This window comes from Equus quagga, chromosome 15, assembly GCF_021613505.1.
Source record: "Equus quagga isolate Etosha38 chromosome 15, UCLA_HA_Equagga_1.0, whole genome shotgun sequence".
NCBI classification, from domain to species: Eukaryota; Metazoa; Chordata; class Mammalia; order Perissodactyla; family Equidae; genus Equus; species Equus quagga.
The window spans coordinates 22,688,128-22,704,231 of NC_060281.1; the positions used below are offsets into that span (position 1 = coordinate 22,688,128).

The window sequence follows — 16,104 nt, forward strand, 5'->3', positions numbered from 1 at the left end:
CAAACACGATTTAAAGAGGAAAACATTGATGGAAGTTGGTCACTATCTAAATATGGCACCTGTATCAGGAACGGGTGTCAGGCAGAAAGCCGATCCCACGGACGCCAGCCGTATCCTCCCGACCACCCACCAAAAGCACGAAGTCACGTCTCTATGGTTGTTCCTGTGCCGGAACACAGGGATATACTCTCTCCTTTTGCGGAACTCCGTGGTCTGAGGACGCCGCTGTGACCCCGGAAGCGATCCTGGGAGGCGGGGACGGCAAGATGGCGGCGCGAGGAGTGCTTGGCGCGGTTTGCCGGCGACTCTGGCAGGTACTCGGCGAGCTGGGGGGACTAGGCGGGGCAACAGGGACGGTTGCCACTAATTCTGGCTGCCACCTGACGTTCTGCCCATCTGGAGCCTTCCCTGTATTTATTCCGCACCTCGGCTGCTGTTTGCGGGAAAGGGGCTGGTTTTATCTCGAATTCTTCCGTGGGATAAAACAGTTAATGAGTCAGGGCAAAGTCAGGGTCAGGAACAATCGGAGTGTCAGAGCTGGATTGAAGATGAGATGTTCCAACTCTTCCTTTCACGTTTGCAGAATAAACCGAGGCTCAGAGAAGATAGGAAACTTGCCTCGCGAAAATGAGGGGCTGAGGTGGCACGAGATCTTAGACGCTTCCCACGGAGCCAGACTGAGATGCCTTCCTGATACCCGGGGGTTCTGAGCTTTACATGAGAGTCGCTGAAGTCGGAGGAGTGGCTCAGATAGCCTCTGCGCGGTTCTTTGGAGAAAAGGCAGAAACTCAAGCAGCGGTTCTCAAGCCATTTGGCCTCGGCACCTCTTGATGCTGTGAAAGTGCTTGAGGACTCCAAAGAGCTTTTGTTTTTGTGGCTTTTAGCTATCGATATTTAGCTTATTAGAAAATAAAACTGAAAATCTTAAAAATAGTTAATCACTTAAAGATAACACTAATAAAACTCATTACATGTTAACATAATTAACGTTTTTATGGAAAATAACTAAATTTTCCAAACAAATTTAGTGAGAAGAGTGGCAGTAGTTTGTGTTTTTGCAAATCTCCTTAATGTCTGGCTTAATAGAAGACAGCTGGATTCTCATACCTGTTTCTGCAGTCTGTTGCTATATCACACATCCTACAGCCTCTGGAAAACCTCACCGGACACTGGTGAGAGAATGAGTGGAAAAGATGTGCATAACGTCTTACTGTTATTATGAAAATAGTTTTAATTTCCCAGGCTCCCTGAAAGTGTCTTGGGGGCCCCTCAGGAGTCCTTAGACCACACTTTGAGAACCACTGTTCTTAAGAAAAGTTGGATGGTGTTAGAGGTTGAAATTTTGAACTGCTAAGACACACTTACCCAGAGCGCACTCCATCCCCTCAAAAGAAAAAAGAAAACTTAAGAACTTAAGGTTGATTTGTGGATGTAACAACACTTTAGGCTCCAAGTTTTGAAAGCAGAGGTTTATTTATACTGGGAGAAAGTGATTGGGAAGCGTCATATTCTTTAACCGTGTGGTGCTTTTGCACAACTGGGTTGTGTGGTCACTGGCATAAATCTCAGGAGGAAGTTCCTCTGTGATTATGTGTGGAGAATGGCACATATCTCTTACTGCCTTGGATTGTGCCTGATTTCCTTTGTTCTTTTTATTTTCCTCCCTTGATCCAAGGGAGAAGATGAAAGTTTTGATTTGCCTCCATCTTAGGTAAAGAGGGGGGAAAAAGGAACATAAGCTAAGAATAGGCTTTTTTAGAACATACTTAGGTGACCCTCAGTTGTTTTAATTGTTACACTTGTACTAAACTGTTATTCTCATCTTCCAAGTGTTTTTAAGGATCCTGTTGTGCTTCCAATTTCTCAGGTTATGCTTTTAAATCTCAGGAAAGCTTAAGCGAAAAACAGATGACAAATTACATATTATATATAGTTCCATAGGTTTCCTACAACGAGAAGTTTTCTTCCACCAGAGGGAGCTGACAATAAAGGATTTGGAACCTGGCTTGTTGCATTATGCAGCACAATAGTGATGTAAGATGAGTGTAAGTTCCAGTGTGTATTTCAGTTTATGTATAAGCTTCTTATCCCAGCCAAGCCAAGAAATACATATGCTGGAAAAGATACATGAGTTTCAAAAGAAGGGTACTTTAGAATTCTTATTCCAACTCTTCATAAATTAAATTATCAAGACACATTTTTATTGCTCAAAAATATTCAGGCAAAATAAGTATTATGTTGAGTACATTTAACCTGTAAAAACTAATGGGAAAATGAAGTCATATATGTTTTTTACCTTGATGTCCACATATTTAATTCATAGCTGTTCTTTTAATGTGAGAATTGCTTTTTTGAAAAACTTCTTGCTCCTGAGCTTTGAAAGATATGGAATATCTAGTATTTTGAGAGGCTTTTTGGCTGTCAGCTCTACCATTGTCCTCTTTTTTGAATGAAAGCTAATTTGGCTTTTTAGTTACCCTGTATCTTCATCTGAAATAATGACATAGTCCTTTATTTGCATTGTACATCTTTTGATTTTTAGTGGAAACTATGAATGGTTTAGGAATTGACTTTAATCTTACACATGTCCCTCTTTATTTTTTTAAGGATTCGAGGAATTTTTCTGTAAACAATTGTAAGAGCAGTACAGCTAAAAATGGTGGCTTTCTACTGTAAGTATATAGTTGGATGTGTTAAATTGAATAAGAAAATGGGCTCTTGTGCTGTTTTATTTAGGTTTCTCTTTGTTTCCACACATAGCAGTACCAATATGAAGTGGGTACAGTTTTCAAACCTACACATTGATGTTCCCAAGGATGTGAACAAGCCAATGGTATGTATTCCCTACTTCTTAGCGTAAGGAGCTACCTTAGTAATAAATTTTCTCCTTATTTCATTTGAGGCTGTTTCCCAAACACTATGAATAAAAAAATTTTGTTCTGGAACACTGGCAAATGCACAGTGTGCCTGAGTAAGTAGTCTCTAATGGCCCTGGGGGCTCCTGTTATCTTTTAGGGTATCGAGGTAAGGTCTAAAGGAAAAAATTATTTACCCAAAATAACTGTGGGAGTGAGCAGTCTTGCTTTTAGCTCAGCACGATGTGAAGAGTTGTTATAATTAGTGATGCAGAATACTTGACATTATGTTATGGAAGAATTTTTTTTCTTGTAGCCTTTAAGTCTGTTTTCATTTTAAGACACTGAGCCTGGGCCTGGACAATGCTTATTGTTCGAGAAAGAGCCTTACCACAAGTAAAGAAAATCCAGAAGTATCTGTAACCTTCTTCCCTTAAGTAAAAGCCATGATTCCATCAACCTAGTTTTTGTGTTATTTGTAATTTTTTAAAATCCTTACAAATTCCAAATCCTTTCAGTTCCACCCCTCAAAAATAATCCCCTTTAACAGTTTCGTATGAATCCTTCTAGACAATTGTATGCAGTCATTATGTCTATGTACACGCACACCAAAATGGAATTGTATTATACATAACGGACTACTGTTTCATTTTTTTTCACTTAATAGATACTAGATATATTTTCATGACAATGCAGATAAACTCCCAGTCTCCAACTCACATGCCTGCATGGGCCAGGCCTCTAAGGAAAGGTGACAGGACAGGCACAATGGCAAGCTGTACCCTTTGTAATCAAGACACCTGCTACTTACTCTAGCCACTTGGTGCCATGTGGGAAATCAGCACTAGTTAGGCCAGATTGTCTAAATTTTCCAAACTAAACTGAAATCCCAGTTTTTATGCAAAAACTCATATTTGTAACAGATTGAACATATCTTTAAAACCCTACAGGGACCACTTAGAGCACATCTTAAGGTTACATTCCCCCTCGCTTGTCCCCAAGCTTGTAAGGTAGGATATCAGTATATTCTGTTCTTCCCACAACCCTCGTAAGTGGTAATTGTGAGTGAATGTCTAGCTTCCTGGTTAGTAAGTAGATCTGCTTTCATGGCCAAGTAATTTAACCCTGAATCATTGGATTAGTAATAGAAATTACTGGTTTAATGGATGAATGAAATGAAGCTAATTCCCCTCTTGGAAGAAAGTCAGAAATGTCAAACCCATTATTTCTAAGATCTGTAAGTATTAGGGTAGAAGAGGCAGAAGTTATATGTACAGTCAGTGTCATAATATTTTAATTAGAAATGAGTAATTTTTCTATTAAGGGAGGCAACACATACATGAATAAAACCTAATAAAAAAGAATATGAATAGAGTAGCTCACCTTTGTGTAACAATGTTTTATAATTTATGAGCACTTAAATCTGTGTTTTCTTGTTCCCTACAGAAATGCTGTGAGCTGTAGCAAGGGTATTATCCTATTTTATATCTGAGAAAACTACTGTGCAGTGAGATTGTATGACTTGCCCATTGTCATTCGGCCGGAAGTTTAATTCTCAGTCCGGGTCTTCTCACCAGGCTACTTTTGTTAACAGACCCCAAAATCCTTTCCCATTGTGTTTTTGGGGCTCAATAACTATTAAGTTAGAAGTTTCCACTAGTGATTTTGTAGGTTACTTGAAAGCCCTTTCGATTCAAACTGTGTCTTACCAGATTCTAAGGGTCATCATGGGGATCTGAATGTGATAGTGTCTGGATACTTAAGCTAACAATGTGAAGATGTTACTCAGCATTTTTCTCCCTATCTACTAGCAAACTCTGAAGTTGTTCAACTGAGGGTAATATGTTAAGTTTTCCAGTTATAAATATTACAGGAACCACAACTGAAACTTTTCTTTTTTCTTTTAAAATTGTAGATAACCGTTTCTGATGAACCAGACACATTATATAAGCGCCTGTCAGTTTTAGTAAAAGGCCATGATAAGGCTGTATTGGACAGTTATGAATATTTTGCCGTGCTTGCTGCTAAAGAACTTGGTATCTCTATTAAAGTGTGAGTATGATCTTTCCTAATCTGGCCTGTTAGCTGCTGTAACAGGCTATCCAGGACAATGGTGCTGATATTGACTACGTCTGAGCCCTTAAAATTGGATAGAAACTCAAGAGGGGGTTGTCCTCTTATCCTAAGTGGGATCATCCCTTCCTGTTTACTAGAATTTTAAGAATGAGTGAACGAGGAGAATGAAGGAAATCCTTTCTTTGGAAATTGCATAGATATGAGGAGACCCAAGAAGCCCTGTGTCTGGGATCTCCATGGGGCGGGGAGGTGCATTACGTGAACAAGCAATCCTTTTAGACCCTTTGGATTTGATCTCTGGCTAATATATCCGTTGTTTCAAAACTGCCTTAAGAAACCTCTCACCCATTGATTTCATGCATGAGCAAGGCAAGCTTCATGAGGCTGTGAAGTCACTGCAGGGTCAAGTATATCTACCTCCTTTGTTTTGTCACTTGCTCCTCCTGATGTTGATCAAGGCCCACTTGAGGCTTTGCCAATCTTATATCAAAACAGAAGGAACGCACACATTTCCCATAACAGACTATAGTGTTGTGATTCTCGATGTATCTGTAGACTTTCCTAACAGCACACACACAGGAGACATAATTGAGTCCAACAGTGGTGCTACTCTTCACCGTTCATATGTTTGATCAGTAAGGGACTTCGAGGGTCTAAAACCCAAAGGCATGTGTGTGTGTGCTTGCATGCCAAGGCTCTTTTTTGGGTCCATGGAAAAATGTTCCTGTTGCTGTCTGTGGTGTTTATTTTGGCCTGAGCTTTATGACAGTAGTTGTTAGAGATGACAGTCTTGACAAATGGAAGTGTGTAAATGGTAGTTAATGCCTGTAATTGAGCGTGAGCCTGACCTACAAAATTGTAGAATCGTGCTTTGATAGCAGTGACTCAGGTTTAACATGACTTAGCCTAAGTATGTTGTTTTGCCCATTAATTTTTCAGACATGAACCTCCAAGAAAAATAGAGCGATTGACTCTTCTCAAATCGGTACATATTTTCAAGAAGCACAGAGTTCAGTATGAGATGAGAACACTTTACAGATGTTTAGAGGTGAGTTTATTTCAGACATCCAGGCATTTTTGAAATGCCCAGAAATTCACACTAGCACATCATAACTTTCCTTTAACATTGACTGGGTTGACTTCCTTTTAGTCAGCCCATGCCTGATAGTTGTAGAGAAGGTAAATGTCTTTTTGTGATTATGGAAGCAATGTGGTAGAAAAACTCACATAAAGCCATCCTTTAGAGTAGTTCATACTTTAACTCAGTAATACAGATTATGCTGACTAATTTTTATATAATAGATAGCATTGAAATAACTTTGCTTATATTTCAAAAATTCTGGTTAAGTTTTCACACAGTTCTAATAATTCTTTTCACATGCTAACTGGATTTTCCACATCCATGATGGGCAGCATTAAGGTTTTTCATTCATCTCTTATCCATTTGTACATCCACTGGGGTCTGCATAGTCGTGTGGTTAAGGAGAGCCTAAGTTCTGGAGTCAGATAACAAGGTCCAGGTACTGGCACTTACAAGCTGTGTGACCTGTGCCTCAATTCCTTCCTCTATAGAGTGGGAATAAAAATGGTACCCCTCTCATAAGGTTAGTGTGAGGATTAAATGAGGTCTTTATCTAAAGCACCTAGAATACTTTCATTGCATAATAAATAATAGTGTTTGTGCATCTTTTATATGGGAAGCACTGTACTCAGTGTTGAGGGTACAAATATGATTAAGATGTAGTCCTATCCTTAAATGACAAAGAAAAATCCAAAGTTTTATCGACTCATGTCTGACAGAAACACCACCTCGCCATGGAGCATACAGATAATCTTATACTATTTGTCTTTTATTTCCTTTTGTCTTGAGTTGTTTTGTGAAACTCTTGTAAGTATACTGCTTTGATACCATGCTTGCCAGCTGGGTTCCATGGATCCCTGGCTTTAAGACATTTGGAAGGAAGGGGGCTCCAGGGCCATGCTCCCCTGCATCCAGTTCAACCAGTGGCTCTACACTATTTTCCTTTAAAATTGGGATTCTGTGTAAGATTTCATAGAGAAAGAAAAAACTCTACCACTTTTACCAAAAAACTTAAAATTTCTGCTTTAACGGCATAGCCTGAAGCAATTTCATGTTTGAAATTTTAGTTAGAACGTGTAACTGGAAGTACAGCGGATGTCTATTTGGAATATATTCAGCGAAACTTACCTGAAGGAGTTGCCATGGAAGTTACGAAGGTATGACTTGAGTTTCTACCTCTGTTGGGGAGAGATCCGTATTGTTGTTTTGGTGCATTGTAGCCTGGTCCTGGGCCGCCGAGTGGAGGGGAGGGCCTGTGGGGAACCGGGCGGCACAGTTGCCACAGCTGTTGGGGCCTCCGCCTCCCTGTGCAGTAGTGGCAGCTCAGCAGAATCTGCCACTACAGCCCGCATCCTTTCTGAGATGCTTCTCAAGTCTCCCCCCTTCTTAGTAGTTGTCTAGACATTGGCAGTCCCTGGAGATCATTGAGTATCAAATAGGTCATAGAGAGTGTTTTCTAAATACCATCAGGTGTCCTTCTCTCTGTTTCAAAGCCCTACAAAAAAATGAGAGGGGTAAGAGAAAAAAAGTCGAGGACTTGAGGGAACAAAATAAGTAAATCTAATTTGTGGCCTAAGAGTTCAGTTAAGTCCACATTATATTATAGTTTTGTTTTTCTGTTTTTAGACAAGATTAGAACGGCTACCAGAACACATCAAGGAGCCAATCTGGGAAACGATACCAGAGGAAAAAGAAGAAAGCAAGTCATAAAGGCTCAGAGAGACCACTTGTGCTGGCATTTGAAGCGAGGGTGGGCCAGACATGCCTGTTGAAATGGACGATTTTGAGTCCCCCTGACTTCTCTGTGGAGTCCACGTGCCCTGATAGTTTGAAATCAGGGAATGGAGCTTTAATGATACACTGGATATAGCGGAGGACCACTTCATCTGTTCTTTCATACTTGTCATTGTTTCAGTTCTGATTTTAACAGATGTGAGCAAACCATTTTGACAATACACCAAAAGATTTCTATTTCTTTATTTTGCTGTTGTTCAGTTATTTGTACTAATTTTAATTTATATCCTTTCATTCATCTGAAAGTGACTGTTTGAAATATTCTTCACACATGTTTTTCTTTCAAGGTGCCCAGAAGGAACCTCTGGTTATTTTGGTTAATTTAACACTGAGCAGTGAAAGTTTTTGATATTTCTTAAGTGCAGGCTAGCATATGCTAGTTGGGGTGGTGACGTCCAAATTTTACCTCGTTTAAGCATCACAGTCTTGAAAATGAGTATCCCTTGCAGCAGATCAAGCCCATGTGTGCCATGTACTGCCCTCTTCTTGTAGCTCAAACCCTTATAGGACTGCCTCAGAGGGTCACTATAATGGCACTTGAGCTCTCAAGAAATTACTTCTGTATCATTTCATTCATCCTGCGATTCATTAATTCAACAAGCTTTTGTTAACTCTGTACCTAGCGCTGGGTAAATACCAAAGATTGAATAGAATTAATGGCTTTTGAAAATTGTGCAAGGCACAGATAAATATTTTCCTTATTAAATTCCACATTGCTAAGAAAGCCCCTTTCTTTTGCTCAATGGCACACTTTTTGTTTGGAGATGTCTACTTTTCCATGAAATTAAATAGTAGTTAAAGCCCTGAAACAGGCAAGACTACAATGCGCTGAAACTGTTGGTGTATCAATCCCAAGGGAGTGATTCGTTTCCTTTTCTGCAGCTCAGTCAGATCCGTGTCTTTTGTGGTTTCCTTCGAATCTTTGGGGTAGTTAGGACTTCTCGGTTTTTCCCCCCTTAAGCTGGAGTCCCTGTTCTCTTTTCCTGACCTACTATCAGGTGTCAGTGTTTTGAATGCATACTGTTAATGTATCAGACTTCCATTACTGTCATTAACATGAAAAGAATTATTGCCTTGTGCCCCATGACCTCATTCTCTTCTCAGCTCAGTAGTTGACTGTCATTCACAAACACCTGAAGCATGCTTATCCCAGGTATGCGCCTCAGGATTAAGAATTAGTAAAACAAGAGCGATAGAATAGTGACCATATCTAGCAAAGCAACAATTTGTGACCCATTCTTACTTTAAAAGAAATAATTTTAAAAAAATAAATATAGGGGCCGGCCCAGTGGCGCAGCAGTTAAGTTCGCATGTTCCGCTTCTCAGTGGCCCGGGGTTCGCCTGTTTGGATCCCGGGTGCAGACATGGCACCGCTTGGCAAGAGCCATGCTGTGGTAGGCATCCCATATGTAAAGTAGAGGAAGATGGGCATGGATGTTAGCTCAGGGCCACTCCTCTTCAGCAAAAAGAGGAGGATTGGCAGCAGTTAGCTCAGGGCTAATCTTCCTCAAAAAAAAAATATATGTATAGACCCAGATCTCAGCTTTTCTGTGATTGTTTTTACAGACAGTATGCATCCCCGTATTATAATAGGATGATTTATGCATACTCACCTCCAGTGGCTCTCCATGTGAACTCCTTTAAAGGTGTGCGTCCACTTCCAGCTGTTTTCCAACTAAATTAACCTGTAAGCCAGATTACTTAGCACTTCAAATTATTTATTAAAATCTTATTTTAGATAAATATGCAAATAAGCTACACATGACAAAAACTAGTGGTATTTCTTTGACAAAAGAATTTGGCATATTTGAAGCCTACTTTGTAATATAAACAAGGCAATTTCTTTATCCCGATAGGCTGAGAAAGTTTTTTTTTTAATTGAGTAAAACCTGTGTTCTGAAAATAAGAATTAATGCCCAAGTCTCACTTTCTGTCCATGGTGGGGATGGGAGGTGATGAGAGAAAAGTGGACCTGATGGTAGAATGATCCAGAAGGCAGGTAGGAAGTAAGATGATTTTTTTTATTGAGCTGTAGTCGTGAGATCACTGTTGCTTTCTCTGATCTGAAGTATATTTTCATATTACATAAAATCATCTTATGGTCTGTTTAAAATTATTGGTAGACCTCTATAGATGAAACTCGTTCAGGGCCTAGTTTCAATGCTTTCAAAGATAATTACTTTACAGACAATCTGAATCATCATATTATAATAGGATGACTTATGCATACTCGCCTCCAATGGCTCCTTTGGCCACTTATGTTCCTTTGGCCATTTAGACATGCCACAGTAAATATATAGCAATTATTTTAAACCAGTAGCCTAATTTGTTAACGTTTCTACTTGTCAGCTACCATTCCTCCTTTCCTACATTGGACTATTAAATTAGTTTTACTACAACACTGATGAGTCGCAGAGTAGAGAAAACATGGACTTTGGAGTCAGACAGGCCTGAGGCAGGTAAGAGTTCAAACCCACTAACTGCTGTAAACTGGGTAAGATAATTTAACCCTGTCAGAGCCTCAACTTACTCACTAGTAAAATATAGGCTGTAATACCTACTTATTGTGGTTGATGTATTAAATAAGATAACTTATAAAGCACCTTATAAGTACCAGGCAGATAATAGACATTCAATAAATAATATCTGTTACTAGATGGCAGTGCAAATTCGATGATACTCCAGATGCTTCTATGCTGTACTGTTTAAAAACCATCTGGAAAAGACCTCAGACTATCTCCAAGATGAGGAGGATACTTAGCTCCAAGTGACTGTGCAGCTTAATTTAGATGCGCAAGCATGTCACGTGCTTATTAAAATCACCACCGTACGTTATGCCAAGCATTCTGTGTGACAGTCATTTACAGATATTATCTTATATCGGGGCTGGCCGGGTGGCGTAGTGGTGAAGTTCACACGTTCTGCTTTGGCAACCTGGGGTTGTGGACCTATATACCACTCATGAAGCCGTGCTGTGGCAGCGTCCCACATACAAAATAGAGGAAGATGGGCACAGATGTTAGCTCAGGGCCAATCTCCCTCACCAAAACCAAAAAAACCCCACCATGCTATCTTAGTGTAATCTTAGAATAACCTGAAAAAGTAGTTGCTATTATTATCCCTATTCTACAGTGGGGAAAAATCAAGTTATGATTCACTCTTTCAGTTTACAGATGAAGCTGAGACAAAAAGGTGGAACTGATTTCTCTGAGTTCAGGTTAGTGACAGGGACAGCCCCAGAGCCTAATTTTCAACGTCTAGCAGGTACTCAGATGTCCACATATTAAATGCACAATATTCAAACCTAAAGTCCAGATTTATTTCCCCTTGCACATTAGCGAAATGTACTCATTTCCCCTAAAGCTAAGAAGTAAAGAGATTGACTAGGAGGGAAAAACTAAGGAGTAAAAGATGTAAATGTGTATGAATAAAGGAAAGCAGCATAATCACAGCGCAGTCCCTGTGGTCTCAAGGCCCGAGTGTCTGAGGGGCGGCAGGAGAATTTAGGCTGCAGCAAGGAGGGTCCTGGGTCCCAAGGACACTGGCATGGAGACCATGTACGGAAGGCCTTGGGCCAGGCCTGGCAGGGCTTGGCAGACCCTGGTTTGTTGCTCTCAAGCGTTTCTTTGCTCCTGGAGCCAGGCTTACGGCTGACTGCCTGCGATCCCCAGGCTTCTCTAATCCCTGCTCTATTCCTGAGCCTGTCCTCCTTAAATCCTTGCTATTGTTACTCACTTCAACTATCCTTTCTCTCTGTGGAGTCCTAATCCTCTTTAAAATGATATATTTATACCTCAACAGCTCAGCAGTATTTAAGGGCAGGTCATGGGCACATGACCCGCATGAAAGGCCAACTGTATTTTAGATTGCTCGGCAAGAGGCTAAATCAAGTTCTGTTTCATTCATAGAATTTCTTGAGCACAGGCACCATCCTTTAATCACTTCTCAATGTTGCTTGAATGTTGATAAATATCAAGAGACGGACAGAGATGACACCACCTTCAAATTAGCAGCTCATTAATTCAGCCCTGACTGTGTGCCAAGCGCTTTGCCCGGTTACTCCACAACTATTTGAATTCCTTGTGTGCACCAGGCACTGTTCTAATCACTGGGAACTCTGCAGTGTGTATGGTAAAGTCCTTCTCCTCAAGGAACTTGGACTCCAGTGGGGAAGACGTAATAAGCAGGAAGAAAATAAGATAGCTTCAGATTCAGTGAAGCACCCTGAAGCAAATAAAATAGGATAATGTCAGAATTACTTGAGTGGGATTGGGAAGGTTCTCAGGAGGGGAGGACGTTGAGAAGGAGACAGCCACCTGAAGACGTGCGGGAGGAGCAGTCCGCGCAGCAGCAACAGTCAGTGCTAAAGCCCAGTGAGCTTGGCGTGTCCGCAGACAAGGGCAGAGGAACAGGAAGCCGAGCAGGCGGGGCTAGATCATGTAATGCATTGTGGCTCTGGGAAGGAGTGTGGGTTTTATTCTGAGCGTAAATGGGAAGCCATAGGACAGTTGGGAGTGGGAGAGTGACAGATCTGATTTATGCTTCAGAACACACTCCTGTGGCTGCTGGGTATGGACTGTAGAAGGGGGGTGGCAAGAGGGGACAGGAAGACCAGTTAGGACCTGCTGCAGTGGACCAGGTGAGAGGATATGGGCTGGACTAGAGTTGCAGTAATGGAGGTGATGAGAAGTGGTTGGATTCAGAATATAGTGTGGAGGTGCCGCTGATGGAATATTGAAATGAGATCTAAGAGAAAGAGAATTTAAGGGTGACTCCTAGTTTTTGCCCTAAGTAACTGGATAAGTGGTGATGCCATTACTGAGTAAAGGGTTGAGGAGAGGTTGGGGAAGGAAATCAGTTTGGCTTTGGCCTTTCTGAGTTTACCATCTGAGCGTAGATGTCCAGTAGACAGCTGGATTCATGAACCCGGAGTTCTAGGGAGAGGTCTGGGCTGAAGACGTAAATTTGGAAGCTGTCAGCCTACAAACGGTATATAATGTCAGGGGATAAATGAGCTCATCTAGGGAGAGAGGGTGGGTAGATGAGAGAAGAGTACTGAGGACAAGCCTGGGAAGCCCCAAGCATGAAGAGATTTGTTAAAAAGAAGGAGGTGCTGGCAAATGAGATGAGTGATCAGTGAGGTTGGAGTAAAATCAGGAGTGCAGGTCCCTGAAACCTAGTGTGTTTGAAGAAAGAATTCACTTGGTGAACTCTGATGAATCTGCTGGCAGCCTGAGTAAGAAAGGGAGGTCATCGGTGACCCCCGTGGAGTGACGGGGATGGGCATCTAATTGGAGTAAGTTGAGAGAGAATAAGAAAGAAGAGGATGAAAGCATTTGCGAATGTTTGGTTATCTATTGCTACCTTAAAAAAGCACTTAGTGGCTTCGGTGACAATGTTCACTCTGCACAGAAGTCTGCAGTTTGGTCAGGGCTCTGTGGGGACAACGTCTGCTCCATTTGCTATCAGCTGGGGTGGCTGGAGGACTGGGCAGGAGTCATCTGCAGGTTCTCTCACTGGCTCACCCACACGTCTGCTGGCTGAGCCTGGCTGTCAGCCGGAACCTCTCCGTGTGCTCTGGGCTTCCCCACACATGGTGACCGAGTTCCAAGGGCAAGTCCTGTGAGAGGGCCAGGCAGAACCCCTGTCACCTTCGATGACTTAGCCTTGGAAGTCACAGTGTCACTTCTGCCCATTCTCTTCAGTGAGTAGCCACAAAGTCCCTTCCAGGTTGAAGAGAAGGAGAAATAGACTGTTCTTGATGAGCAGAACATGCGAGGTCAGATCTATCGCTGTGCTTTTTGGAAAATAATGTCTTCCATGAGGGGTTGTGTTGTGAGGGGAACCAAAATCAGCTGGACGGGAGTGGTGGTTGGCAGGGCCAACAGATCCAGTAGGCACAGCGCCTAGGGCCCACAATATTTTTAATTCCTTTTAAGTGTTTTAATTTCTTTCAAAATCAGAAGAAAGATGAATGCAATCCAATCATGGACTGGATTATATTCATCTTTATACCAATGAGTGATAAAATATCATTTTTAGTATTTACTTATTTAATATTTATTATTCAGCATTTATCCATGAAGGCAAAAGTGTTTGGGCCCGTGAAAGTCATAATGGGACCCTAAATGTGGGGTCAAAGAAAGACTCTTGTTTTGTTTTTACGTGAGGAAGATTAGCCCTGAGCTAACATCTGCCACCAATCCTCCTCTTTTTGCTGAGGAAGACTGGCCCTGAGCTAACATCCATGCCCATCCTCCTCTATTTTATATGTGGGACACCTACCACAGCATGGCTTGATGAGTGGTGCTTAGGGCTGTGCCCAGGATCCAAACTGGCGTACCCCGGGCTGCCGAAGCAGAGCATGTGAACTTATCCACTACACCACTGGGCCGGCCCCTTGTTTTATTTTGTTTTTAGAAAGAAAGCATGTCTGCTGACAGGGATGATCCATTAGAGAAGGATAAGTTGAGGGTGCAGAAAAGAAAGGGAGTAATTGTGGGAAGGAAGTGCTTGAGTAGGCAGAGAGATGAAATCTAGAAAACAAGAAGAGGAGCCGACAGGTGGAGAGAGGGGAAGAGATGCTGCTGCCACTGAACCAGGAAGAGGGGCGGAGCACGTGGGTGAAGGGCAGAGAAGGGTCTCTGGTGGGAAGATGAGGAGGTTGATGCGTCGCTTTCTTTGTGAGGTGAAGTATGTGACAAGGTCATCAGCTGAACATGGGAGTGAGTGGAAGCTTTGAGGGCAGGGAGAGCTGTGGAATAGTCCCCTCGGAGGGGGAGAGGGAATCCACAGGGAAGAGAATGTAGTGCGATTGTCTGGCATTGTTTGAAGTGGGTGCAGCCAGTATGATTTGATGACTTTCTCCAACCGTGTACAGCCTCCTGGGTGCAGGTGAGGTGTTAGCACATAGTTAGTGGATAGCTGTAGCCAGGGTCAGGTTTTGCCAAGTGAGTAAGTTAGAGGGAGAGAGGGGCACCAAGGGCAAGGAAATGGCAAGAGTGCTGGGCCATGGATAAGGAGAAGGAGGGAAGCGAGGATATGAGCGAGATGACACATGTTAGGAAATGAGATCAACAGGTTGCACGTCTCAGGAAGGCTAGTGAGTTGTTGGAGCAAAGGTGTTAAAGTAAGTGAGCTGGACAGAGAGGTGATGGCAATGTCTGAATGTTTCAGAAGTGGTGCAGAAATGCTTGGTAGCAAGCCCTACGGTAGAGGCTCCCAAACTTTGTGTGCATTGGAGGCACTGGAGGGCTTGTTCAAACACAGGTTTCTGGGCCCACCCACAAAGTTCCTGATTCAGTAGGAGAGGTGGGCCTGAGAACTTGCATTTCTAACATACTTCCAGATACTGCAGCTGCTGGTCCAGGGACCACAGGTGAATGGGAGGCCAAGGTGGGATGGAAGAAAAGCTCTTTGGGACCAAGAAGATCAAGAACTTTTGAGGCCAGAGTGTGGGATGGACTGGCTATCCATCTAGATGTAGAAGTCACTGAGCTGACACTTTGAGACAAATGGTGAAGTCACTAGTGAATGATGGCAACAAGGAGGGTCCATGGCAGGTAGCTGTGGCCATGGCTTCGAAGGGACCGGAATTTTTGAGGGAGAAAAGAGAAAAAGTGGAGGCAACAATTAAAAGCAAGGAGGAGACCAGCTGTACTCTCCAAACCCTGAGAGATGTGGGATGTGGCAGAAAAATCCATCAGTTCTTGAAAGGATGACAGAGGAAGTGGGGTCCTACTTCAGGAATGGCAAGAAGTGAGACAAACTCTGAGAGATTAAGGATGTTTGGAGACAGGGAGCGGTGAGAGAGGGCATCAGGCCTCGAGATGCACAAACAGCTCAGGGATAAACGTCCAGTGGGAGACTGGAGTGTTGCCCCTGAGATTACAAAATGCACTGGAGTGACTGCCCCTAAAATCTTCTAGAAAAATCAGTGCTTCAGGCCTTCTGGTTTCTTGGAGGTGTCATTTTTATACTACATTAAAATAAGCATGAATATATAACTGATTCAAAAACAAATTTACATGAACCTTTACTATAAAGTAAGAGCCTTCAGGGGGGCTGGCCCCGTGGCCGAGTGGTTAAGTTCGTGCACTCCGCTGCAGGCGGCCCAGTGTTTCGTTGGTTCGAATCCTGGGTGCGGACATGGCACTGTTCATCAAACCACGCTGAGGCAGGGTCCCACATGCCACAACTAGAAGGACTCACAACAAAGAATATACAACTACGTACCGGGGGGCTTTGGGGAGAAAAAGGGAAAAAAAATAAAATATTTTAAAAAAAAAAAGGGCCTTC

At 42.4% G+C, this 16,104-nt stretch overlaps 1 protein-coding gene across 4 annotated transcripts; it reads left to right on the forward strand.

Annotated features, from left to right (window-relative positions):
• Positions 1 to 225: 225 nt before the first annotated feature.
• MRPS10 (mitochondrial ribosomal protein S10) lies at positions 226 to 7,991 on the forward strand. 4 transcript variants are annotated; one of them, XM_046640100.1, is made up of 8 exons: positions 262 to 314; positions 584 to 1,172; positions 2,608 to 2,672; positions 2,761 to 2,833; positions 4,771 to 4,907; positions 5,871 to 5,979; positions 7,080 to 7,169; positions 7,639 to 7,991. In XM_046640100.1, exons 2-8 carry the CDS (start codon positions 1,071 to 1,073, stop codon positions 7,720 to 7,722), a joined length of 660 nt encoding a protein of 219 aa, XP_046496056.1. In that variant the 5' UTR covers positions 262 to 314; positions 584 to 1,070; the 3' UTR covers positions 7,723 to 7,991. The 4 variants fall into 4 exon arrangements, with proteins under 4 accessions (XP_046496057.1, XP_046496056.1, XP_046496059.1 ...); XM_046640103.1 differs by lacking the exon at positions 584 to 1,172 and adding an exon at positions 1,934 to 2,045 and having other exon boundaries at positions 269 to 314; positions 2,764 to 2,833; XM_046640102.1 differs by lacking the exon at positions 584 to 1,172 and adding an exon at positions 1,934 to 2,045 and having other exon boundaries at positions 271 to 314.
• The last annotated feature ends 8,113 nt before the right edge of the window (positions 7,992 to 16,104 follow it).

Bases quoted from the DNA above. Each gene is read 5' to 3' on its own strand.
- MRPS10 (XM_046640100.1), top strand. From the start codon at position 1,071: ATGTCTGGCTTAATAGAAGACAGCTGGATTCTCATACCTGTTTCTGCA. The intron at 1,173-2,607 runs GTGAGAGAATGA...TATTTTTTTAAG, and splicing joins GAAAACCTCACCGGACACTG to GATTCGAGGAATTTTTCTGT. The intron at 5,980-7,079 runs GTGAGTTTATTT...TTGAAATTTTAG, and splicing joins CACTTTACAGATGTTTAGAG to TTAGAACGTGTAACTGGAAG.